General features: G+C 41.1%; 1 protein-coding gene across 1 annotated transcript in view; it reads right to left on the reverse strand.

Annotated features, from left to right (window-relative positions):
• Positions 1-26,631, reverse strand: part of CAAP1 (caspase activity and apoptosis inhibitor 1) — a 58,215-nt gene extending 31,584 nt beyond the window's left edge. The window contains exons 1-4 of the mRNA XM_066257368.1: positions 26,259-26,631; positions 12,192-12,392; positions 10,891-10,975; positions 10,325-10,400 (exon numbers count right to left, since the gene is read on the reverse strand). Of these exons, the coding sequence (XP_066113465.1) occupies positions 10,325-10,400; positions 10,891-10,975; positions 12,192-12,392; positions 26,259-26,540 (644 nt within the window). The 5' untranslated portion in view covers positions 26,541-26,631. The remainder of the gene's footprint in view (positions 1-10,324; positions 10,401-10,890; positions 10,976-12,191; positions 12,393-26,258) is intronic.
• Positions 26,632-27,305: the final 674 nt, after the last annotated feature.

A 27,305-nucleotide genomic window follows, 5' to 3' on the forward strand; every position in this document is an offset into this window, starting at 1 on the left:
TTTATTTACAATAGCACAAGTGATGTCAAATTAGGGCTGCACCTTGACAGGGATCTACCTGGCAACCCTGTCTGGGGCCATGCTCACAACCAAGCTATTTTTAGGACCAGAGGTGGAGGCTACACAGAGCCATCCTCAGCACCTGGAGCCAATGCGCTCGAACCAATGGAGCCATGGCTGCAGGAGGTGGAGAAAGAATTGGGAAGGGGGAGAGATGGTGTTGGGCAGATAATACATATTATGCTAACTTTGTTAAAGATGGCTCTGCCCATGTGGAAGCCCGTCGCCCAGGTGATGGTATTGGTTGCCCTTCTTTCTTGGGATGGGCATGATTATATTAATGTGTGTTGGGGGTAGGCTGTGGGCAGGCAGGATCCTTGTAGCCTGGGGCTTGGTTTTGGGACTAAGCCTTTCCCACCCTTTTTGAAGTGGGGTGGTGCACTCTCATGAAGAATCCCATTTTGCCTCAGATAAGTGACTTTGTATCAGACTTCTTTGTTTTATATTGGATTAAAGATTTTGGATTTCTACACTATAAAGTGTGGCAGAGCCTGACCAGGCTGTGTCACAGTGGATAGAGCATCGGACTGGGATGTGGAGGACCCAGGTTAAAGACCCTGAGGTTGCCAGCTTGAGCGCAGGCTCATCTGGTTTGAGCAAAGCTCACCAGCGTGGACCCAAGGTCTCCAGCTTGAGCAAGGGGTTACTCAGTCTGCTGAAGGCCCACGGTCAAGGCACATATGAGAAAGCAATCAATGAACAACTAAGGTGTTTCAACAAAAAACTGATGATTGATGCTTCTCATCTCTCTCTGTTCCTGTCTCTGTCCCTTCCTATCCCTGTCTGACTCTGCTTCTGAAAAAAAAGAAAAAAAGAGAAAAAAATTTTAAAAAAATAAGTGGGGCAGACCAGGAGCTTGCTCTGATTGGCATTGGAGGAGAGAGCAGAGAAAGGAGAGCAGAGAAGGACCACGTGGAGGAGAGGAGACGCAGTCAAGATGGCGGAGTGCTGAAAGAGAAGCCAGTTAGTGCAGAGTTTGTGTAGAGAGAAGGAGATGGGGAACAGAGGAGAATGAGGCTGGTGAGGTAGACACCTTTGATTCTAGGAAACTCGGATAAGTCAGTAGCTTTGTGAGCACTGAATGAGTGGGTTTTGGAGTCCAGTGTGTGTTTTTACTTGCCACTGGATGCAAGTTAGGATTAAAGGTAATGGCCCACCAGTTCCTGGCTCCGTTGTTTCATTACTGTTTGTCCGAATCTAATGCAAACCTGCATGTGAATGGCCGCAATGGCGGCTCCTGGCATTTGGCGTAGTCTATGGCAGGATTCGGAATTCGGAATGGAGCCACCACCACCTTTGAGCGGTGGAGTAGAGGACTGGCTGCTGTTATGGTTCCCTATGTCTGTCCTTTTGGGGGCCGTAGGTTGGCTGACTTTTACAGCAGTGCGAGAGGAAATCGAGAGCTCTGTGGAAGAGGCTGTCTGGGACCTGCAAACTGAGCAGTGGAAGGAGCTGGAGCAAATGTGGGAGAAAGAGATGCCGGCCCTGGAGCTGGAGCAAGCACCCGAGGAGGCCGACCAGATTTGTTAGATTTGCCTGGAAATCGACCAGCTGCTGGAGAAGGAATCACAGGTTCATGAGTTGCAGCTTGCCCTGGATGTTGTGGAGAGCCAGCAGCGGAGGAGGCCAGGGCTAAGGCTGGGGCTGGGGCGGCAAGGTCCACAGAGCAGAAGGCGGCGGCATCCCGGGGCTCGAGCCCAGCGGTGGCATCTGATCTTTCCAGTTCCTCTTTGGAGGATGAGGAGAATTGGGCTGAAGTTGCAATCTGCAGTCTCCAGAAAATGAGAGCCCAGCTGGAAGGAACACCTGTTACGCTCCTGGTAGGTCTGCGATTTTGGGACATAGGGGTGAATACCATCAAGCTCTCCGGAGCCGAGATGGAAATGCTGACTGCCATTGCCATGTGCTTCTTTTTGGGACAGTGTAAGACCTGCCAGGACGGCAGGGATGAGGGGGGTGGCTGAGGCCCCATGTGTGTGGACTGATTCCTGGACTATGACCGGAGTGGGCACTGGCTCCTTTGCTGGATGGACTTATGGATTTTGGACAATGTGAAATACCCTAATGGGAGTAGGGGGCAGCTTTGCTGGAGGCCATTCCCCTGCCCCGGGAAGCCTTTCAAACGGCTAGAAATAAGGCCAAGGACATTTTGCGCTTTTGGCAAAGTGCTCAGAGACTGGTGAAATGTACCTTTGTAATTGTTGAAATTGTATGATTTGTCAGGTTGTTGTAATTTGTGTAATGTGCCTAATTTCCTTGCACAGGGATGCCAATGGTGTAGATTGTGGGTAGTAAAGTGAGCATAGGGGTGGATTGTTGGGCAGATAATATATATTATGCTCACTTTGTTAAAGATGGCGCTGCCCACATGGAAGCCTGTCGCCCAGGTGATGGTATTGGTTGCCCTTCTTGCTTGGGATGGGCGTGATTATATTAATGTGTGTTCGGGGCAGGCTGTGGGCAGGCAGGATCCTTATAGCCTGGGGCTTGGTTTTGGGACTAAGCCTTTCCCACCCTTTTTGATGTGGAGTGGTGCACTCTCATGAGGAATCCCATTATGCCTCAGATAAGTGACTCTGTATCAGAGACTTCGTTGTTTGTATATTGGATTAAAGGTTTTGGATTTCTACACTATAAAGTGGGGCAGACCAGGAGCTTGCTCTCTGTCAGTTCCTGAGATTGGCATTGGAGGAGAGAGCAGAAAAAGGAGAACAGAGAAGGGCCACATGGAGGAAAGGAGAATCAGCCTAGATGGCAGAGTGCTAAAAAGAAGCCAATTTGTGCAGAGTTTGTGCAGAGAGAAGGAGATGGGGAACAAAGGAGAATGAGCCTGGTGAGCTAGAAACCTTTGATTCTAGGGAACTCGGATAAGTCAGTAGTTTTGTGAGTGCTGAATGAGTGGGTTTTGGAGCCCAGTGTGTGTTTTTACTTGCCCGCCGGGTGCAAGCTAGGATTAAAGGTAATGGCCCACCAGTTCCTGGCTCTGTTGTTTCATTACTGTATGTCCGAATCTAATGTGAACCTGCATATGAATGGCCACGATGGCAGCTCCTGGCCATACAGGTGGCGAAGCAGATGGTAACTTCCCTTTGTGCCTTGACTGGGAATCGAACCTAGGACATCCATACACTGGGCTGATGCTCTACCACTGAGCCAAACAGCCAGGGCTGTTTTCTTTTCAAGAAAAGTTAAAAATAGCCTGACCAGTGGTAGCAAAGTAGATAGAGAGTTGACCTGGAAGGCCAAGGACCCATCCAGGTTCAAAATCCCAAGGTTGCCGGACTGACTGCAGGATCATCAACATGATCTCAAGGTCATTGGCTTAAACCCAAGGTCTCTGGCTTGAGCAAGGGGTCACTGGCTCGGCTTGGGCCCCGTATCTGGTCAGGGTATGTGTAAGAAGCAATCACTAGACAACTAAAGTGGCACAACTCTGAGCTGATGTTTCTTATCTCCCTTCTTGTCTCTCTTGCTCAAGAAAAAACAATTAAAATAAAAAACTGTCCCTACTTGCATAAGACATAGTGCTAAGTCCACTGGGAAATAGAACAAGAGGAACTTACTTCTTAGTTTTCCAGGTTGAAAGCAGGATGCCAGTATGGTCAGGTGTGGTCTCTCTCCCAGCCTTGTACCCTCATATGGTGTAATGGGGCTCTGAAATCTGCAGCATCTTTAAGAGACCGCTAATCCCAATTTTTACATCTTAGTCACAACTAAGATGGCCTATAAAGCCCCATGTACGATTTTGGCACTACTGAGATTTTGGGGTATAAAGCTACGTAGAAATCATAAAGTAAATTGAAGACCTATGTATTTATCTTTTCTTACAGCCTGGACTAATTTAAATAGCACAGGAATAATCTGTTTGAAAATAACAACGGATGACATTTACTAAATGTTTTATTAACTATAAACATATTACAAGTGTTGATTCATGTATATAATTCAGTTATAAATGCACCTTGTCAAGGTACTTTTTCAACAGCAGATCTTTACTTAACTTTCTAATTTCTTCTTTTTTAATTTCCTCAAGTTGTCCATTTTTGAGCGAGGTTAATTTGCAGTTTGATAAAAACCCCATCTATTTGCGCCTTTGAAGTTTGTTTATACAATGCTGCACTGGATTTCCATTATGCTTTTAACTGTACACGTATCCTTCTTCCTTCCTGATCTCAATTAAACTGTTCTCCACTTATTTCCTTAACACAGTGATTGTAAACCTTTTCATCTCATGGCACACATAAACTAACTACAAAAATTATATTTTTTGCTGACCTAAACAAAAAATAATATGTGTAATTTTTATTTATTTATACCACATGACTATTGTTGTGTTGGCTGTTCGCTTTTTTATCTAACAATCCAAGGTAAAAAACATCAGTGCTCTTGCCTGATCAGGCGATGGCGCAGTGGATAGAGCGTTGAAATGGGATGTGGAGTGATGGGCAGATAAAAATTATGCTCACTTTGTTAAAGATGGCGCTGCCCATGTAGAAGCCCATCGCCCAGGTGATATTAATGTGTGCTGGGGGCGGGCTGTGGGCAGGCAGGATCCTTGTAGCCTGGGGCTTGGTTTTAGGACTAAGCCTTTCCCACCCTTTTTGATGTGAGGTGGTACACTCTCATGAGGAATCCCATTATGCCTCAGATAAGTGACTTTGTATTAGAGACTTCCCTATTTTGTATACTGGATTAAAGGTTTTGATTTCTGCACTATAAAGTGGGGCAGACCAGGAGCTTGCTCTCTTGGTTCCTGAGATTAGCATTAGAGGAGAGAGCAGAGAGGAGAGCAGAGAGAGGTCATGTGGAGGAGGCCAGGAGAAGCAGCCAAGATGGCGGAGTGTTGAAGGAGAAGCCAGTTTGTGCAGAGTTTGTGCAGAGAGAAGGAGATGGCGAACGGAGGTGAATAAGGCTGGTGAGCTAGAAACCTTTGCTTCTAGGAAACTCAGATAAGGCAGTAGCTTTGTGAGTGCTGAATAAGTGGGTTTTGAAGCCCAGTGTGTGTGTGTGTGTGTGTGTGTGTGTGTGTGTGTGTGTGTGTTTTAATTAATTAATTTTTATTTTTTTTTTTTACAGAGAGAGTGAGTCAGAGAGAGGGACAGACGGATAGACAGACAGGAATGGAGAGAGAGGAGAAGCATCAATCATTAGTTTTTCACTGCGCGTTGCAACATCTTAGTTGTTCATTGCTTTCTCATATATGCTTTGACCATGGGCCTTCAGCAGACTGAGTAACCCCTTGCCGGAGTGAGCGAACTTGGGTTCAAGCTGGTGGGATTTTTGCTCAAGCCAGATGAGCCCGCGCTCCAGCTAGTGACCTCGGGGTCTCGAACCTGGGTCCTCTACATCCCAGACCAATGCTCTATCCACTGCGCCACCGCCTGGTCAGGCCCAGTGTGTTTTTACTTGCCCACCGGGTGCAAGCTAGGATTAAAGCTAATGGCCCACCAGTTCTTGGCTCCATTGTTTCATTACCGTCTGTCCAAACCTAATGCGAACCTGCATGGGCCAGGCGGCTGTGATGGTGGCCGTGGATACTGGCTTTACATGAAGGACCTGGGTTCGAGACCCCCGCGGTCGCCAGCGTGAGCGAGGGCTCATCTGGTTTGAGCAGAGCTCACCAACTTGGACCCAAGGTTGTTACCTCGAGCAAGAGGTTACTTGGTCTGTTGTAGCCCCACAGTCAAGGCACATGTGGGAAAGCAGTCAATGAACAACTAAGGTGCCACAACGAAAAATTAATGATTGATGTTTCTCATCTCTCTCCGTTCCTGTCTGTCTTTCCCTGTCTATCCCTCTCTCTGACTCTCTCTCTGTCTCTGTAAATAAAAAAAAAAGTCAGTGTGCTCTTGACTAACAGTCAGGTATTACATGTTTTAAAAATTATGTGGCACATCAGTTGAAAATTGCTGCCTTATCTAAATCCAACAGTTTATCTATGTTCTGGTCTTCACAAAAGCCAAGTTTATGGATTTTTTTACCTTTTGTTTTTGTTTTCCTATTTGTGGGAAACAGGCTGCAAGAGTCCTTGTAGTTTAGATTTGTGGGGGACAGAGGTATGAGGGATTGGCAGTAAACTGACAAAGTCCTTGTGGCCCATCCCCCCACCTCACTTGCTTGATTATGTTGCTAGAGTCTGTGGGAGATTTCAAGCTGACAAAGATCCTTGCAGTTTAAGGGTTAAGCCAAAGGCTAAGCTCTTCCCCATAGCCTCTGATTGTTTCATAAATTGATAAAGACAACTTACATGCCCTACCCTTTGTTTTGAGAAACTCTTGGTTGAAATGTTATGCATGGTGGGGAGATTCCTATTTATGCCTTAAGAGAATTCCTGTTTATACCTTGAGAGGATTCCTGTTTATGCCTCAAATATATCACTTTGTATTGAAGACTTCCTTGTTTTGCAAAGGGCTCTGCAGGATATAATAAAGCAAACCAGGGGTTTCTCTTTGCTCTTGCATGCATCAGCCTGCAGAAACCTCCTAATCCCATTCTTTTTCTATTTCCTAATCCCGCACCATTCCCACTCTAGACCTGCACAATTGCGAGTCTTGCTGGTCCACAGCAACTATTTCTTTAGTTGTTTTTTTTTTTTAAATAAGTTTTGTAAGCCCTGGCTTGCTAGCTCAGTGGTAGAGTGTGGGCCCAGCATGTAGAAGTCCTGGGTTCAATTTCCAGGCTACGCATAAAGGAGAAGTAACCATCTGCTTCTCCACGCCCCACCCCCCGCAGCCATGGCTCTACTGGTTCCAGCAGGTTGGCCCCAGGTGCTATGGATGGCTTTATGGCCTTACCTCCGGCACTAAAATAGTTTGGTTGCCGGGCAATGGCCCAAGATGGAAAGAGCATCACCCCCAGTAGGGGGCTTGCTGAGTGAATTCCAGTTGGCGCACATGCAGGAGTCTGTCTCTCTGCCTCCCTACCTCTTACTTAATAATGAGAAAAAAATAAGTTTTATAGCTTATTATTTTTTTATTTTTTAGTGAGAGAGAGATACAGGAAGAGAGAGATGAGAAGCATCAACTCATAGTTGCAGCACTTTAGTTTGATTGCTTCTAAAATGTGCTTCTAAATGGGGTGGGGGCTCAGGAGCCAAGCCAGTGACCCCAAGGTTGCTGAAGCCAGTGACCCTGGGGTTTCAAACCTGGGAGCTCAGCATCCCAGGTTGATGCTCTATTTGCTGCACCACCATTGGTCAGGCTCTATTCCTTTAATGTTTTCCTTTGTTTTGCATTTTCCCAACTTTCTTTTGGTTTGTTATTTTTCTAATTCCTCTAAAATGTGGACTAAGCCCCTGGACTTCACCAAGTTTTACCTCAGTTCTAAGTTTTTCCTTTCAACTGAGCTTTGTGATATAGTCAAATGGAACACATGAAGTCTAAATGAATCCTGGATCATAATCAACCAGTTAATTAATTAAAATAAATAAATATAGTATAAAATTCTTTTCAGTAATTGGGGAAATTTTGTATGGCAATATATGAGATGAGATTATTTGAATTACTGCTTATTTTCTTACGAGTGAAGATGGTATGGCGACTATGTAGGAGACTGTCCTTAATTTTAGGAAGTACATACTGATTTATTTAGGCATGAAATGTTATGACATCTGCAATTTATTTTGAAATTGTTCATGGGCTGAACTGTGTTTCCTTCCAACGTAAAATCCATATGGTGAAGCTCTTACCTCAGAATGTGACTGTTTTGGAGATATCGCTTTCACAAAGGTAATAAAACTAAAATGAGGTCATTAAGGTGGGCCCTATGGCAATCTGACTAGTGTCCTTATAAGAGAATGGGACACAAGGAAAGACACAGGAATGCACACACAGAGGACAACCTGTGAAAAGGCAGTGAGAACATGGCTATCTGCAAGCCAAGGGCAGAGTCCAGGAACTATGCCAGTACCTCGATACTGAACGTCCTCTAAAACTGGGAGAAAATTCCTGTTAGTGAGGCCTGCTTGTCTGTGGCATTTTGCTATGGCCTAGCAAACTAAAACAAATGGCTCTGAGAAGGAAAAGGAAAAATATAAAAAGGGAAAGCAAAAATGGAAAATGTAAATATTGCTGAATCTAGATGCAGGGTATATGTGTGTTCATTATATCATTCTTTCAATTTTCATGTAAGTTTAAAGCTTTTCCAAAATAGAAAGTTTGGGTGGGAAATTTCATCAGAAAATGTGTGTGTGTGTTTATACTTATACTTATAATAACCTTGTTAGAGCTTCCACAGATTGTGTGGCTTAAACAACAGACATTTATCCGTCACAGTTCTGGAGGTGAGAAGTTATAACATGAAATGAAATTGTCCTTTTCTGGTGATACTTGCCCTATTAAATAAAAAATACTCAATATTTCAGGGTAACTAATTTGTTCTTATTTATGCTACTGCCTTTGGTAATCTCTTCTTATTTGTGCCACTACCTTTTCAAAGAGAGATACTAGTCAGTCTTTGGCAACTACCAAAAAATAATTGTTTTAGTCAAAAATCACCAACAGCCTGACCTGGTGGTGAAGCAGTGGATAGAGCATCGGACTGGGATGCGGAAGGACCCAGGTTCGAGACCCCGGGGTCGTCAGCTTGAGTGCGGGCTCATCTGGTTTGAGTGAGGCTCACCAGCTTGGACCCAAGGTCGCTGGCTCCAGCAAGGGGTTGCTCGGCCTGCTGAGGGCCCACGGTCAAGGCACATGTGAGAAAGCAATCAATGAACAACTAAGGTGTTGCAACGCGCAATGAAAAACTAATGATTGATGCTTCTCATCTCTCTCTGTTACTGTCTGTCTGTCCCTGTCTATCCCTCTCTCTGACTCACTCTCTGTCTCTGTAAAAAATAAATAAATAAATAAAATTAAAAAAAAAATCACCAACAAATAATAAAATTAGTACTGGCAGAGCAGCATAATCTAAAAAGAAAAAATGAGTGCCTGACCTGTGGTGGTGCAGTAGATAAAGCATCAATCTGGAATGCTGAGGTCACTGGTTCAAAACACCAGGTTTGCCCGGTCAAAGCACATACAAGAAGCAACTATGAGTTGATACTTCCCACTCCGCCCCCTCTCTCTCTCTCTCTCTCTCTCTCTCTCCTCTAAAATCAATAAATAAAATCTTTAAAAAAAAATTAGTATGTTAGAATCCCTAGTCAGAATCCCCAAACTTTAGTGACTGTAATCACCTTATTATTATTGTATCTGTAAAATGTTATTTTTTTATCTGTAAAATAAGGTTTTTATCACCTAATATTAATAGGCATTAGAAGAACTCAGTGAAATAAAGTGTTCTAAGCTATTAATGTAATGCCTGATAGAGTCAGTACTTAATAAATAAGTGGTATCATTAGTAATATATGCAAACTCCAAATGAGAGATGTGATTCTGCTGCAAGTGACACTGCTGTTATATCTGAGTAGAGGTTTAAGAAAATCACCTAAGTCCTAGAGCAATAAACTCTATCCTTATATGAATTTAAGAATAATGAGAATACATACATAAAACTTTTGGGTGAATAGCCAACTGAAGGAATATTCTTTTTTATTCTTAAGTGAGAAGAGGGGAAGCAAACAGACTCCTGCAGGTGCCCCGACCAGGATCCAACCGGCAAGCCCCTACCAGGGATGCTCTGCCCATCTGGGGCTGTTGCTCCACTGCTTAGCTACCAAGCCATTATAGCGCCTGAAGTGAAGCCATGGAGTCATCCTTAGCACCTGGGGCCAACTTGCTTCAACCCAGCCATGACTGTGGAATAGAAAGAGGGAGAAAGGGAGAAAGGGAGAGAGGGAGCAAGGGAGAGGAAGAGAGAGAGACTGAGGGAGAAGGAGAGGGCAAGAGGGGGAGAAGAAGAGAAGGAGAGAGGGAAAGAGGGGGAGGGAGGGAGGGAGAGAGGTGGAGAGGTGGAGGGGGGAAGAGGGGGAGAGGGAGAGAGGGGGAGAAGGAAGAAGGGGAGGGGTAGAGAAGCAGATGAGCACTTCTCCTGTGTGCCCTGACCAAAAATCAAACCCAGGACATCAACACACCGGGCCTACACTCTACCACTGAGCCAACCAGCCAGGGCCCTAACTCTTTAGAACAATAAAATTATAGAAAATCATTAAATATTGGTTTTATTTTCTTATATGTATCAAAAGGACCAATCATTACAAGTAAATAAATTTTTATACTGATTATTTTATGTAAATATATAGACAAATAATCACATCATGAGGCAACAAATCACCAAAGGAATAACAAAAAAAATTGGAAATGGAAATGAAAATTTTTTAACTTACTGACTGACTAAATCAGATCCCATCTTAGAGCCATCATCTGCCTCCTCTTCCATATCAGAGTCCATACCATTGTCACCTTATAAATGAAATACACTATTGAAAGTATGCTTATAAAATGTCAGAATAATTTAATCATTACACAAAAAGTGTCATCTTTAAATGTGACATAGATTAAAGAATTTAATCTTAGGTAACTAAGAGCAATGAGAATATAAAGCAGAAAATAAAAGGTTATTTTAGGAGAAGTCATTGCTTTCTCAGAAATTAATTTCATAGTATTTTGGTTAAACATTTTTTATTTCATTTTATTGTTGTGTGCAAACTTACAAGCTTATCTATACTCTTGAGATGGAAAAACTATACACACATCAAAAAGTCTATTCTTGAAATGCTATTCTGACATGTAAACTATAGTTCTCCATATAAAGAGGTAGAAATGCTTTTCAATGATTACCCAACAATGAAATTAAAGTTATAGTCAAATACAAAAAAATAATACCTCAGGATTTATTCTGAATATAGTACTAACTAAAAAGTTACCAGAATGTAGAAATAAGTATTCTTACCCTCAAGAATCTTCAAGATTTTTTTTTCAGACAGGAGCTCTAACTGTTCTTGGCATAGTTTTTTAATTTCTTCTATTGAACAGTTCTAAAGAAAATGACATTTTAAAAATGCATTTATATAATATAATGCCATTGTAAACTAGAAAACAGCAATCAGAAAAAATGTCCAATTAGCAAAATCTTACAATAAAATAAATTAAAAGCCACATAAATTCATGGGACGAAATCTGAAAAAATGCCAGTTAACATGTAAACATTGTAAGACTTAATGAGAATTTACTACGGCCATACCACCCTGAACGCGCCCGATCTCGTCTGATCTTAATGAGAATTTATAGTCACATTTATCAAAAAGGAACAAACTAAAGAATAAGTCAGGAGTCCACATATTCTCAACACCATCCTATTACGTTAGATAACTCTTCTAACAATTTAAATATTCTGTCCTGGCTCTACGTATCTTAGATATATGATTGTGGGCCTAACTTGTTCAAGCCCTATTTCCACAATTCTAAAATAAGAATACTAGGTATTTCCCTGAATAATTTTCAGAAATGCATGAAAACATGTAAATTTAATGCAACTGTAAGTCACTATCAAATATCATTGTATACTGCCTGACCAGGTGGTGGCGCAGTGGATAGAGCGTCGGACTGGGATGCGGAAGGACCCAGGTTCGAGACCCCGAGGTCGCCAGCTTGAGCGCGGGCTCATCTGGCTTGAGCAAAGAGCTCACCAGCTTGGACCCAAGGTCACTGGCTCCAGCAGGGGGTTACTCAGTCTGCTGAAGGCCCATGGTCAAGGCACATGTGAGAAAGCAATCAATAAACAACTAAGAAGTCGCAACGCTCAACGAGAAACTGATGATTGATGCTTCTCATCTCTCTCCGTTCCTGTCTGTCTGTCCCTGTCTATCTCTGCCTCTGTAAAAAACAAAACAAAACAAAACAAGTATCATTGTATACTGTTACACAGCAGTATATTACAATATTTCTTAAAATACCAGAAAGAATCATTATACCTCTAATTTAATTACTAACATTGCCTACATTTAATAGAATTATTTCCACAAAGGTCAATAAATTCCTTACCTAAGCAGAGTAAATTGCCCCATTTTTTTTCTTGGCAAATTTTTACATATACAAAGCCATTTATGGTTCTCCAAAATCCTTTTTTTATATGTTTTTAAGTAGTCTGTTTAATGCAAATTGTAATTTACATTAAATTAACCGACTGCTACAAAAGAGGTTTTGTATACTTCTACATATGTGTATAGTGTGACAATGTATGTAATGAAGTACCTTTAACACATCAGGAAGCATTTTCTGTAACTTCTTCTCTCCTATGATACAGAAACACTGCTGAAGCATTTCTTTTCTGTCTGATATATAGAAACTAACTGGTTTTAATGACACAGTCAGGTCCAGACCACCTTCTTCAAGGTCACTGTGCTCTGCCAAAAATAATTCTTTTTCCAACGTTGGTAAAAGAGATTTAGTTTCCTAAAATTAAAGAAGATAAAGAACCATTAAATAATACTACTTAAAGTGTATGAAATATGTATATAATGACATACATTTTCACTTAATACATTCTTCTTCATTAAATATTTCCAAATTCTTGGTTTAAATGATTAGTTATCTAAAACCATAGGAAAGAATATTTGTTTAATATTCTTTGAATGTACTCTCCATACCGCAATTAACTCATTAAATTTATATCAAGTGAAGAGATAATATCCTAGGGCACATAAATGAAAATACAACCAATATTGAATGATTTCCTATGATTTTATTCTTCTGAAGAATTAAAATATTCCTCTAGTTGGCCATTCATCCAAAAGTTTTATGTATGTATTGTCATTATTCTTAAATTCATATAAAAATGGGATACCACCAAAATATTACAAATCACAACTATTATACATACAGTAATGTATTACTCCTTATTGGGAGCTATTATCACCTGTAAAACTGTCATATAATTTAATCACAAATAGAGGAGTGATTTAAGACATTTATGTCAATTTTTCCACCTAGCTTCCAAAACTATCCAGTCTTTCCAAAGCTACTGCCTTAATTCTAGTCCAAATTAACGTTACCTTTTGCCTACATTACTTCAATAGCCATTTAACTATACTTGCTGCATCTAAGGTCTCTCCAATCTATTTTGTATACTGTTACCAGAACACTTTATAAAATGTACACACCGTATTTTCCCATGTATAAGATGCCCCATTTTCGAAAAATTTGGGGTCTAAAAACTGAGTGTGTCTTATACAGCGGTTGTAGATTTTTACATGCATTTACCACTTTTTTGCATGGATGAGGAGTTGTATGAATTTTATGATGAATAAAACTTGAGTTCAATAACTTTATGTAATACATTTTTTCCCAAATTTCAGACCCTAAATGGGAGTGTCTTATACATGGAAGTGTCTATACGTGGGGAAATAAGGTAGTACTTATCTTTCCTATTTACAACCTTTGAATAATTTCCCACTGCTTTTAGGTAAATATGGCCTGTCTGGCCTCTCATGCTCATTCTTTGTGTTTCGGATACAACCACCTTCTTCGAATTTTCATTCACTACTAATTCACCTCATACAGGCAAAACTGTTCTGCCTAGAATAGTCTTTTCCTCTACCCTATTTCCCATACCATACATACCATCTTCCCAAGATGAACAAATCTAGATATAAATTTAAAAGTGATTTACTCTGGAAAATTCCAGCTATACAGCTCAGGTAGATTTCTTTGTTATATTCTCTAATAAAATTGTTTTAAAAAGTGTTTTTCTTTTAAAAAGCCAATTTTAAAGGATCTTATAATTAGACTGAAAAAGGAAGTCAACTCTTGTTCTAATAGCTCACAAAGTAATTCAAATGTTAGTTAGAATGCAGGGAAAATAGAATCCTCATGCACTGCTAGAAGGAATATAAAACTCGGCAGCCGCTTTGGAAAAACAATTTGGCCATTCCTCAAGAAGTCACTGTATGCCTGACCAGGCGGTGGCGCAAGGATAAAGCATCGGACTGGGATGTGGAGGATCCAGGTTTGAAATCCTGAGGTCGCCAGCTTGAGCACGGTCTCATCTAGTTTGAGCAAGGCTCACCAGCTTGAGCCCAAGAGTGCTGGCTTGAGCAAGGGGTCACTCAGTCTGCTGTAGTCCCACGGTCAAGGCACATATGAGAAAGCAATCAATGTACAACTAAGGTGCCTTAACAAAGAATTGATGCTTCTCATCTCCCTTCCTGTCTGTCTGTCTGTCTCTCTCTCTCTCTCTCACACACACACACAAAGAAAACATTGTATAACCCATCAATTCCATTTCTACATATATATCCAAGTAAATGTAACCATGTCTGCACAAAAATTTGTACACAAATGTTCACAGCAGCATTATTCATAATAGCCAAAAGGTAGAAGCAATCCAATGTCCAAGTGACAAATGAAAAAACTAAATGTGTTATTATTCAGTTATAAAAAGGAAGTGCTAATACATGTTACTACATGGATGAACTTTGAAAAAGCATTAAGTGAAAGAAGCCAGTCACACAAGTCCACATACAAAGTCAGAGCCAGACAGCCCAGTTGGTTGGAGCTTCATCTCAGAGCACCGGGGTTGCTGGTTTGATTTCCCAGTCAAAGCACATACAGGCATACAGGAACAGCTCGATGTTCCTGTCTCACTCTTTCTCTGCCTCTCTCTTTCAAAAAAAAAAAAAAAGTTCACAAACTATATGATGTCCAGAACAAATAAATCAACAAATCTACAGAGAAAGGAAGTAGATTTGTGGTTGTCTAGGGAGGAAGCAGGTGAGAGTACATCTTAGGAATGATAGCTAAAAAGTACACAGACTTTTTGGAGAGGTGATTGAAAATATTTTCAAATTGACTGTAGTGATAGTTGCACAACTCTGTGAATATACTAAAAAAAAATGAACTGTATACTTGAAATGGGTAAATTGTATGGTATGTGAATATTTCTATAAAATTCTCACGAATAAATATATAAATAATAGGAACTCAATATACAACAAATATACTGGCACTCTTGGAATTCTGAGATACTATCTATATGTCTAAATGTATTTTTTCTTCCCTCACAACTACAGTTTCTTCTCACTAGAAATAGGTTTTAGTTCGGCTTGCAAATGTTTACAATATAGCATTACTGGTCTGAGTATCATGATACAGAGTACTAAAGATACAGAAACTATTTAAGATAAGAATGGTAACATCCAAAATTAAATCTAGAAGAGGTGAGAAAACTGATTCTATCAGTAATTATCAAAAAAGTTAGAAAAAAACACACACAAAAACCCAGACCCAGGCAGATGTATGTTGTATGGGTCAATGGTCAAGTCCAAACAAGTTTTAGGAAAAGAGATACAAACTTTTCTAGAACACACCAAAAAAGAAAAAGACATGCAAAGGCTCCCAACTCAATCCATGAGGCTAGCAAAATCTTGATACCAAAACCAGAGATGGTAACTACAAAAATAAAACCCACAAGCTGCTTTAACTACTGGATTAAAAGTAAAAAAACTGAATTCTAGCTGAGCACAACCAAACTAACAAACCAAATAGGCTCTATCTCAAGACTGCAAGGACAGTTAATATTAGTTAATTTATCAATAAAATTACATTATTTGATTATTGGAGGAAAACTATGTGATCAGCTCACAGAATGCCACAAGAACATGTGATAAGCCTGACCTGTGGTGGTGCAATGGATAAAGAAACGACCTGGAACGCTGAGGTTGCCGCTTTGAAACCCTGGGCCTGCCTGGTCAAGGCACATATGGGAGTTGATACTTCCCACTCCTCCCCCCTTCTCTCTCTGTCTCTCTCTCTCTCTCTCTCTTTCGCCCACTCCTCTCTCTAAAATGAATAAAATCTTTAAAAAAAAGAACATCTGATAAAAGCCAACAACCTTCATCAAACTAGGAATTGAAGAAAATTTCCTTAACCTAATGAAAAGTATCTTTCAAAACCTATGGCAAATAGAGGGAGACAAGATGGCGCTGGAGTAGGCAGACGCACCAGCATCTACCTCCCAGAACCAATTTGGATTACAAACTAATTTTATGAACTATCAGCTGGAAAAACCAACTTTGGACTAAACTAAAAGGACTCTTCAACCCAGGAACACAGAAGAAGCCACCCAGAGACTGGTAGGAAAAGCGGAAACGCGGAGAGGGCTGCCCAGCTTCTCGGAGCGAAGGGCAGCAGGGAGAGACTCGCGTGGTGGGAAGTGAGTTTAGCAGAGGGGAAAGGGTCCTGAGCCCCAGGAACAAAGCCCCAGCCTGCCGCCCCAGAGCCCAGAAGCAGCGTAAGGACAGTATTTAGCTGGAAACAAGTCAGGATACTGTTTGTGAGAGAGTCTGATTTCTCAGACCCAGGATCCTTCTTAAAGGGACCACGCAGAACATCTCTCTCACAACCACTCACCTGGGGCTCCTGGGGACGGGGAGGAGAGAGGAGAAAGCCACAGTAACAGGAAGAGAGTGCAATCTAGGAGGCATAGGGAGAAACATTTTGAGAGATAGCCACCCTAACCCCTGAGACGAGGCACTCCCCAAAGCTGAAGTGAATATTTCCCCCGGAAACCGCAATACCAGCAAAGGGAAGCAGGAGAGCAGCCAAACAAGCTCCCCAGCGGCATTCAGAGCAGAGTCGCATAGAAGGAGGGAGCTTTCGGGTCTACAGTAGTGAGTCTTAGGGTACGAGCTGCAACGCCCCCACCCACACGGCTGAGGGCGCACTGGAGAGCGGGCGGCAGCGGGAGACAAAAGCGCGGTTCTGCTGGCAGGGGCGGAAGCCGGCTGGCCACCAGTGGGCTCAGGTGTGAGCTCAATCTTGCCCGGCTAGGGAGAAGGGGGCGTGCAAAAGCGGTCAAGCTCAGCTGCCGGCAGCCTGTAATCCAGCCTCCGGGAGAAGGGCGGGAAACCCAGAAAGGGTAGAAACCAGCCCCGGGGCAAGGGCAGAGGAGCACATCCCTGCCCCACCCGTGCAACCCAGGCTTGCGGTCTGACTTGGTAGCCGGCTCCTCCCGCGAGGGTGGAGCCAAAAGCCCAGAAGAGGCGGAGTTGCGCTACGAAGCTGAGCTTGGGCACGCAGCCCTGTCTGGCGGTAGAGCCAAGGCTAGCAGCTGTTCCTTGAGTGGGATCATCCTGCAAAGGCAGGGCGAAAGCTCGGAAACAGGCGGAGACCCGCAGCTGAGCAAAGGTGCTCGCCAGTGCCCTCAGGACCGAGCATAACGTCACACACGGGGGTGGGGCAAAGGCCAAAGCCACCAACCCTTGTGCACCCGAACACTTGATCACAGCCACTCTCGTGAAGAGAAAATGCGGAGGCAGAGAAATACAACACAAATAAACCAAGAGAAATCCCCAGAAAAGGACCTAAGTGAATCAGATATAACCAAATTACCAGATGCAGAGTTTAAAATAACGATTGTTAGGATGCTCAAAGATATTAGAACCACCATAGATTGCCATTATGAAAACCTAAATAAAGAGATAACAAATATAAAAAAGGACATTGAAATAATAAAAAAGAATCAGACAGAAATGACAAATACAATATCTGAAATAAAGAATACAATGGAAGGAATTAAAAGCAGGATGGATGAAGCAGAGAATCGAATCAGTGAGTTAGAGGACACAATAAATAAAGGCACGGAAGCAGAGCAGAAAAAAGAAGAGACTCAAAAAGTCTGAGGAAACTCTAAGAGAGCTCTGTGACAACATGAAGAGAAATAACATCCTCATCATAGGGGTTCCTGAAGAAGAAGAGAAAGAACAAGGGATAGAGACTTTGTTCAAACATATTATAACGGAAAACTTCCCCCAATTAAGGCAGGAAAACATTTCACATGTTCAGGAAGCACAGAGAACTCCATTAAGGAGAAACCCAAAGAAACCAACACCAAGACACATCATAATTAAATTACCAAAGCTAAATGATAAAGAGAAAATATTAAAAGCTGCTAGAGAAAAAAAGACTATCACCTACAAAGGAGCCCCCATAAGGATGACTTCTGACTTCTCAACAGAAACACTTGAGGTCAGAAGGGAATGGCAAGAAATATTCAAAGTAATGCAGAAGAAGAACCTACAACCAAGACTACTTTATCCAGCAAGGCTATCATTTAAAATTGAAGGAGAAATAAAAAGCTTTACAGACAAAAAAAAAACTCAAGGATTTCACTGCAACCAAACCAAGGCTGCAAGAAATGCTAAGGGACCTGTGGTAAACAGATCAAAGGAAAAAAAGAATATAGCAAAAGAGAAAAACAGTTTTAAAGAAAAAAAATGGCAATAAACAATTACATATCAGTAATAACCTTAAATGTTAATGGATTAAATGATCCGATCAAGAGACATAGGGTAGCTGCGTGGATAAGAAAACAGGACCCATACATATGCTGTTTACAAGAGACACACCTTAAATCAAAAGATGCACACAGACTGAAGATAAAAGGATGGAAAAAAATATTTCACGCAAATGGAAATGAAAAAAAAGCTGGGGTAGCAATACTTATATCAGACAAAATGGACTTTAGAACAAAGACCATAGTTAGAGATAAAGAAGGTCACTACATAATGATAAAGGGAGCAATCCAAAAGGAAGATATAACCATTATAAATATCTACGCACCTAATATAGGAGCACCTAAATATATAAAGCAGACTGTGATAGACTTAAAGAGCGAGATCAACAGCAATACTATAATAGTAGGAGATTTCAATACCCCATTAACATCATTAGATAGATCCTCAAGAAAGAAAATTAACAAAGAAACAGCAGACTTAAAGGACATATTAGATGAACTTGATTTAATAGATATCTTCAGAACCTTTCACCCTAAAACAGCAGAATATACATTCTTTTCAAGCGCTCATGGGACATTCTCTAGAATAGACCACATGTTAGGGCACAAAAGCGGGCTCAACAAATTTAAGAAGATTGAAATCATATCGAGCACTTTCTCTGATCACAATGCCATTAAACTAGAAATCAACCACAATAGAAAAATTGAAAAACATTCAAACACTTGGAAACTAAATAGCATGTTATTAAACAATGAATGGGTTAACATTGAGATCAAAGAAGAAATTTAAAAATTTTTAGAAATAAACGATAATGAGCATACATCAACTCAAAATTTATGGGACACAGCAAAAGCAGTCCTGAGAGGGAAGTTTATAGCATTACAGGCATACCTCAAGAAGCTAGAAAAAGCTCAAATAAAAAACTTAACCCTGCATCTAAAAGAACTAGAAAAAGAACAACAAGTAAAGCCCAGAGCTAGTAGAAGGAAGGAAATAATAAAGATTAGAGCAGAAATAAATGACATAGAGGCTAAAGAAACAATACAGAGGATCAATGAAACCAGGAGCTGGTTCTTTGAAAAGGTAAACAAGATCGATGAACCTTTAACAAGACTCACCAAGAAAAAAAGAGAGAGGACTCAAATAAATAAAATTAGAAATGAGAGTGGAGAAATAACAACTGACACAACAGAAATACAAAATATTGTAAGAAAATATTATGAAGAACTGTACACCAAAAAACTAGACAACCTAGATGAAATGGACAAATTCCTTGAATCATATAATCTTCCAAAAATCAATCTGGAGGATTCTGAAAACCTAAACAGACCAATTACAACAAATGAGATTGAAACAGCTATCAAAAAACTCCCAAAAAAGAAAAGTCCTGGGCCTGATGGCTTCACAAGTGAATTCTACCAAATATTCAAAGAAGAACTAACTCCTATCCTTCTCAAGCTATTTCAAAAAATTCAAGAGGAAGGAAGACTTCCAAACTCCTTTTATGAGGCAAGCATAATTCTGATTCCAAAACCAGGCAAAGACAACACAAAAAAAGAAAATTATAGGCCAATATCCCTGATAAACTTAGATGCAAAAATCCTCAATAAAATATCAGCAAACCGGATCCAGCAATATATGGAAAAAATCATACACCATGATCAAGTAGGATTTATTCTTGGGAGGCAAGGCTGGTACAATATTCGCAAATCAATCAATGTGATTCATCACATAAACAAAAGAAAGGAGAAAAACCACATGATAATTTCAATAGATGCAGAAAAAGCATTTGATAAAATCCAACACCCATTCATGATCAAAACTCTCAGCAAAGTGGGAATACAGGGAACATACCTCAACATGATAAAGGCCATCTATGAAAAACCCACAGCCAATATCATACTCAATGGGCAAAAATTAAAAGCAATCCCCTTAAGATCAGGAACAAGGCAGGGGTGCCCCCTTTCACCACTCTTATTCAACATAGTTCTGGAAGTCCTCGCCACAGCAATCAGACAAGAAAAAGAAATAAAAGGCATCCAAATTGGAAAAGAAGAAGTAAAACTATCATTATTTGCAGATGACATGATATTGTATATAGAAAACCCTAAAGTCTCAGTCAAAAAACTACTAGACTTGATAAAAGAATTTGGCAAGGTGGCAGGATATAAAATCAATACTCAGAAATCAGAGGCATTTTTATACACTAATAATGAACTGTCAGAAAGAGAAATCAGGGAATCTATCCCCTTTACCATTGCAACCAAAAAAATAAAGTATCTAGGAATAAATCTAACCAAGGAGATTAAAGACTTGTACTCGGAAAATTATAAAACATTGATAAAAGAAATCAGGGAAGATACGAATAAGTGGAGGCATATACCGTGCTCATGGTTAGGAAGAATAAACATCATTAAAATGTCTATATTACCCAAAGCAATTTATAAATTCAATGCAATACCAATGAAAATACCAATGACTTACTTCAAAGATATAGAACACATATTCCATAAATTTATATGGAACCAAAAAAGAACACGAATAGCCTCAGCAATCCTGAAAAGGAAGAAAAAAGCTGGAGGTATCACACTTCCAGATATCAAGTTATATTATAAGGCCATTGTACTCAAAACAGCATGGTACTGGCATAAGAACAGGCACATAGATCAATGGAACAGAACAGAGAACTCAGAAATAAACCCACAGCTCTATGGACAACTGATATTTGACAAAGGAGGTAAGACAATACAATGGAGTAAAGACAGCCTCTTCAACAAATGGTGTTGGGAAAACTGGACAGCTACCTGCAAAAAAATGAAACTAGACCACCAACTTACACCACTGACAAAAATAAACTCAAAATAGATAAAAGACTTGAATGTAAGCCGTGAAACCATAAGCATCTTAGAAGAAAACATAGGCAGTAAGCTCTCTGACATCTCTCGCAGCAACATATTTGCTGATTTGTCTCCACAGGCAAGTGAAATAAAAGACAAAATAAACAAATGGGACTTTATCAAACTAAAAAGCTTCTGCACAGCTAAAGACAATAAGAACAGAATAAAAAGACAAACTACACAATGGGAGAATATATTTGACATAGCGTCTGATAAGGGGCTAATAACTAAAATTTATAAAGAACTTGTAAAACTTAATACCAGGAAGACAAACAATCCAATCCAAAAATGGGCAAAAGAAATGAATAGACACTTCTCCAAAGAGGACACACAGATGGCCAATAGGCATATGAAAAAATGTTCAACATCACTAATGATTAGAGAAATGCAAATTAAAACCACAATGAGATATCACCTCACACCAGTCAGAATGGCTCTCATCAATAAAACAACACAGAATAAGTGCTGGAGAGGATGTGGAGAAAAGGGAACCCTCCTGCACTGCTGGTGGGAATGCAGACTGGTGCAGCCACTGTGGAAAACAGTATGGAGAATCCTCAAGAAATTAAAAATCGAACTGCCTTTTGACCCAGCTATACCACTGTTAGAAATATACCCCAAGAACACCATAGCACTGTTTGAAAAGAAGAAATGCACCCCCATGTTTATGGCAGCATTGTTCACAATAGCAAAGATTTGGAAACAGCCCAAGTGTCCATCAGAGGACGAATGGCTTAAAAAGCTTTGGTATATATATACTATGGAATACTACTCAGCCATAAGAAATGATGACATAGGATCTTTTACAACAACATGGATGGGCCTTGATAACATTATACTGAGTGAAAGAAGTAAATCAGAAAAAAACTAAGAACTATATGTTTCCATACATAGGTGGGACATAAAGATGAGACTCAGTGACATGAACAACAGTGTTGGGGTTACAGGGTGGGAGTAGGAGAGGGAGGGTGTTGGGGGAGGGGAGGGGCACAAAGATCATGGCTTTTCAGCATTTGCCATATTCCCCCCTTAATCTACAGACAGCAAATATTTACTTAAGATGTTTCCACTATAAAGACTGCTGTCTTAGGGACAAATGCTGATAAACTATTTCAGCAGTTCCTCCCTGGAGCTTTAGCACAAGGGAATGCCCCCCCCCTTTTTGTGTTTTTTTTTTTTAGTATTTTTTCTTTTATTTATTTATTTTTTGTATATTTCTGAGGATGGGGATGGGGAGGCAGTCAGACAGACTCCTGCATGTGCCTGACTGGGATCCACCTGGCATGCCTACCAGGAGGAATGCTCTGCCCATCTGGGATGTTGCTCTGTTACAACCGGAGCCATTCTAGCGACTGGGGCGGGGGCCATGGGGCCATCCTTAGTGCCCAGGGTGGATTTGCTCCGATGGAGCCTTGGCTGCAGGCGGGAGGAGGGGGGCCGGGAGGAAGTAGAGGGGAGGGAGTGGAGAGATAGATGGGCGCTTCTCCTGTGTGCTCTGGCCGGGAATCGAACCCAGGAATCCTGCACACCAGGCCAATGACTCCGACAGGTCTACCATATCATGCTTTTTAATTTAAAAAAAAAAAATTTACATTTCTTTTGATTGCTGATGAACAGGAGACACCAAATCTTTTTCGCCTGCAAACTACTACCTTCTTTATTAGATCTAGCTAATAACACTGTTCTGTCTTTTTTCCAAATAGCTCCAAATATATGGAAAAGATTTATATAGGCAGATGGGGATCCTCAAATCCCTCAGCGAGATCTTCTGAGAATGGCTCTTAAGATACCTAGAGGCAGAAAAAGCCCAATAGAGATCAGGGGGAACTACCAGCTTTTAGGATACACCCTTAAAGGCTCCAACACCCCAAAGGGGTCTCATAGGATGCCATCTGGGTCCTGCTTCAATAGTGGAAAGGAAGGTCATTGAGCTAAAGCCTGCCAGGCTTACACGCCTCTGCTGTGAGGAAACAGGGACACTGGAAGGTGGGCTTCCCCCTCGCTCCTCTAAGGGAGGGTTCAGTCTCTTCCAGGCCTGCTCCAGCCACCTATGACCTAACCTTGCCCAGAAAGCTGGGGTTTGCCACTGAAGGCTGAATGTGCCCAGGGCCGTTGACCCCATCTACGACACTGTGGATGAGCCTAGGGTATTTCTTCCAAGAAGCAGGTAAACTGATCTCATTCGCACAAGGGCCACTTAACTATGTCTTGCCTGAATAGTCAGGTTTTTTATTCTTCCCTCAAAGATCTCTGTTTTGGGTGTTGATAGTCCTATTTTCTGCTGCTTTGCTTAATATATAGTATTTCTTTATCCCTCCTACCTCAATGCCCCACTCACATTTCAGGCTGGGACCTACTCTTAATTTAGAGCTCTCTTTCCTCCTTTTGCCAATCTGTATTATGAATTTACCTTTGCCACCCAGCTTAGTGTAGCCCAAGGTTCTCTTTACCAGGCCACAGTCACAGAGCTCCAGGGAAAAGCAACCTGGTCTCAACTCTCCAGGCAGAGGAGAACAGGAGCTCCATATCCACGCATGCTGCAAATGGCTTTTTCCAGTCTACCTGAATCATTACCAGCTAGAAGCAGCAGTCATTGGGACTTGGACATGAGCTGCAAAGTATAGAATGGTGACAACAATTCCAGTGCCATGCGGACTTTTCCTGTGGGGAACTTTCCTGGACTCCTGCTCCCTGTGACAGCTCCTAACAGACTGAACTGTGGTTGGGTTGCATTTTTCAGGGATTTGGCATGGTGAGGGGGCCAACTTGGACTTGGGGAACATGTTAAGGACACTACTCATTTATGGATTCTTGCTGTATTCGCCAAGAGTTTGCTTAAAGGCTCTTAATCACTGTAAAAAAAAATAGAGGACTAGATGAAGAAGATGGGGTACATATACACCATGGTATATTATTCAGCTAGGAGAAATGGTGACATTGGATCACTTATAGCGGAATGGTGGAGTCTTGGTAGCATTGTGCGGGGTGAAATAAGCGAATCAGAAAAAAACAGGAACTGCAGGATTCCATACATTGGTGGGACATAAAGGCGAGACTAAGAGGCATGAACAGGAGTGTGGTGGCTATGGGGGGTGGGGGGAGGGAAGGAGGGAGAGGGGGAGGGGAAGGGGTACAGAGAGAACTGGATGGAGGGTGGCGGAGGACGATCTCTCTTCGGGTGATGGGTATGCAACATAACTAAATGACAAGATAACCTGGAAATGTTTTCTTTGAATGTATGTACCCTGATTTATTGATGTCACCCCATTAAAATAAAAATTTATTTATTTAAAAAAAAAAACAAAAAACCTATGGCAAATATATTTATTGGTAGCACATTACTAATGTTCCCACTTAAAAATGGATTGGGTAAAGAATGTCTGCTACAACTGCATTTGTTAAACACAGCACAAAACTGTAAGATAATGCCAAAAGAACAAAAAATGAGAAATACAGGCATTGGCAAAAGTAGGTTTACAGTTTTGAGTATGTGAATCATAGTATTCTTGTATTGTTTATTAATTATTGTATTGTTTATCTGTATCACAACCATAAACCTACTTTTGCCCACCCCTGTATAATACTGAAAAAGAGGAGACAAAATTCTGTTAGCAGAAATTTTTGAATCAATTTTAACTAGTAAGAGTATGGCTAGATACAAGAAAATTATATAAAAATAAATGGCCTTCTATGCTTTCACAACTCCCAATGTAAAGATGTAATGTTGAAAAATACAGAATAATTTTATAGTTTTGGATTAGGAAAGAGCTTTCTAAACAACACACAATTCAAAAATCATAGGAAATTAATATTCTTCTTAACCACATGAAATCAAAGCTTCAGTACACCATGGCCAAAGGTATAGAAACATTTGCTATACACCTTACACAAAGAATTAGAACCAAGATTTCATGTAGAGAGATTCTTAACTTATAAGGTAAAAGCTGAACACTACAAAAAAAAAAAATCACATAAGGTAGATATATCCAATTTACTTAAGGAATCTAACAAAAAAAATGAAAATATAAAAAAATTAACCTCACAAATAATCAAAAAATATAAATGAAAACAAATGCAACATTAATTTCACCCACTAAACTAACAGAAAAAAATTTTAATGGATGTAGTGAAAATTTGCAGATTAGTACACTTACACACTGGTTTTTGAATCAGTAAAGCCTTTCTGGGAGGGATTTGGTGGTACCTATCAATTTTTTTTTATGTGCATAAACATTGCCCCAGCAATTTCACTTATGAGACTACAAACTAAAGAAAAAATAATTCTTACACAAGACATACAGATGTTCACTTTCGTATCATCTCAGCAATAGCAAGAAAACTGGGCCCTAAATATTCATTAATGAAGATACAACGAAATACCATGAAGTCATTTAAAAAATACTGTATTATGTATATAAAGACCCCTCATCCCAACAATACAATCATATTATCCAATTCAGTGGGGGAATGTCACAATAAGGCTTATGTGTAGAAACTTAAATATACACATCTAATAATGAAGAGGTTGTGTATCAAATTATTAATTGGGAGGGAGGTTTAAACAAACTTTTCCCTTTATTTCTGTGCTGTATAAGTATCTATGCACATTTTATAATATACTATAAGGAAACAACGTTTTAAAAACAGCGGTGTCTTGGCGGGTCGATGGTACATAAAGAACATGTCTTTTCTATAGTAAGATACTGGATACAAATCTAAGTGTTGGTAACAAACTGTGACTGTGGGTAAACTTCCTTAACCCCTTTGGTCCCGTTTTCTTGTGCTGTAATGTAGAGTTAATCATAACCTGTTAAAGGTGAAGGCGAAAAGAGAATTCAAACGTGGCTTGCAAGGGCATTAAAAACTGGCTTTTAGGGAGACTGAGGAAACCACAGGAGTGGAAGGGACTAAAAGCAAAATGAGTTAGCGAAAAGCAAATCCAGGAACTTGAAGTTCAAAACAAGGGAGCGTGGGGTTCAGCAGGACTTAGGAACCTGAACCTCTGGCACGATTGGCATCTTAGTTTCGCAGCACTGACGGAGAGCTGCGGCCAGCGCCCCTCCCACCGTCACCGGCATTTCTGCAAAAGCTCAGCAGCCGGGAGAGCGGCGAGAAGCGTAAGCACACACCTGTTGCACGGAGCCCGGGACGCTGGGAGATGAGTCCGTGCTCCTCCGCTTCCGGCGCTCGCTGCGATCTCCGCCGCTCCAGACGCAGCTGACGCCGCCACTGAAGCTGGCGTTCCCACAGCAGGTGACGCTCCCGCAACCGCTGGTGCTGCCGCAGCCGCTGGTGCTGCCACTACCGCTGCTGGCGAGGGTGGGTACCAGGTCCGGCGCCTGGAGCCCCGCGGCCGCCTCCGGGCCGCTTCTTTTGCGCCGCTTCTCCCGGGAAGATTTCTTCCCCGTCATGATCTCCCCGCTGTAACCATCAGGAGAAAGTCCGCCGCGTCTAAAGCGACCTAAACCTCCCACCGGCGACAGTGGCAGGCGCTCGCGTCGCTCTTTTGCGTCACTTCCTGCCTTGTCGCAGAAGTAGCGAAGCGTCTCTGAAGGCGGAGCGATTAGTCCCGGCACCGCCTCCACAACCCTTGGCGGTGGCTTGCTTGTGTCACGGTTGGCGAGGCACTTGCTTAGTTTTACGATCTGGAAGGTAGAGCTTTTACAACAATTCTTTGCCGTCTTGATACCGCTTTTTAATCTTAGGATGTAAGTGTGCAGGTGAAGGTGTAATTTTTGATTCTCTAACTTCGTTTCTCTTCTAGTTTTTATTTATGACACAAACAATTCAGGGAAACTATCATCATCACCTGGACACATCTTTTAAAGAACTGTATTTGGCAGAATTGTACAGCAATAGGGTGTTGTGCGTCGTTGTCTTCCCGTCAACTAATTTCTAGGCATGATTTTTTCATCTTTAAAGGCACGTAGCTCTAATATTTAATTGCATTTTCTTTGTTTAATATTCAAATGCTGATGTTTAGGTTGTTGACATTCTATCACGTTTCAGAATAATGAAGCTATAAGCAGCATGAGAAAAAAAAAGTTGCATTTCCTCATGATATTTTGTACAACCCCCCAAAAAATTGATCGAAGGAATCAACATCTTATTTTTCCTGTTCTGTTCTTTCGATCCTTTAGAAAACTGAGCCAACTTAAAATGTCACGCATACAGAA

The sequence above is a fragment of the Saccopteryx bilineata genome, chromosome 2 (genome assembly GCF_036850765.1).
Source record: "Saccopteryx bilineata isolate mSacBil1 chromosome 2, mSacBil1_pri_phased_curated, whole genome shotgun sequence".
Lineage (NCBI taxonomy): Eukaryota > Metazoa > Chordata > Mammalia > Chiroptera > Emballonuridae > Saccopteryx > Saccopteryx bilineata.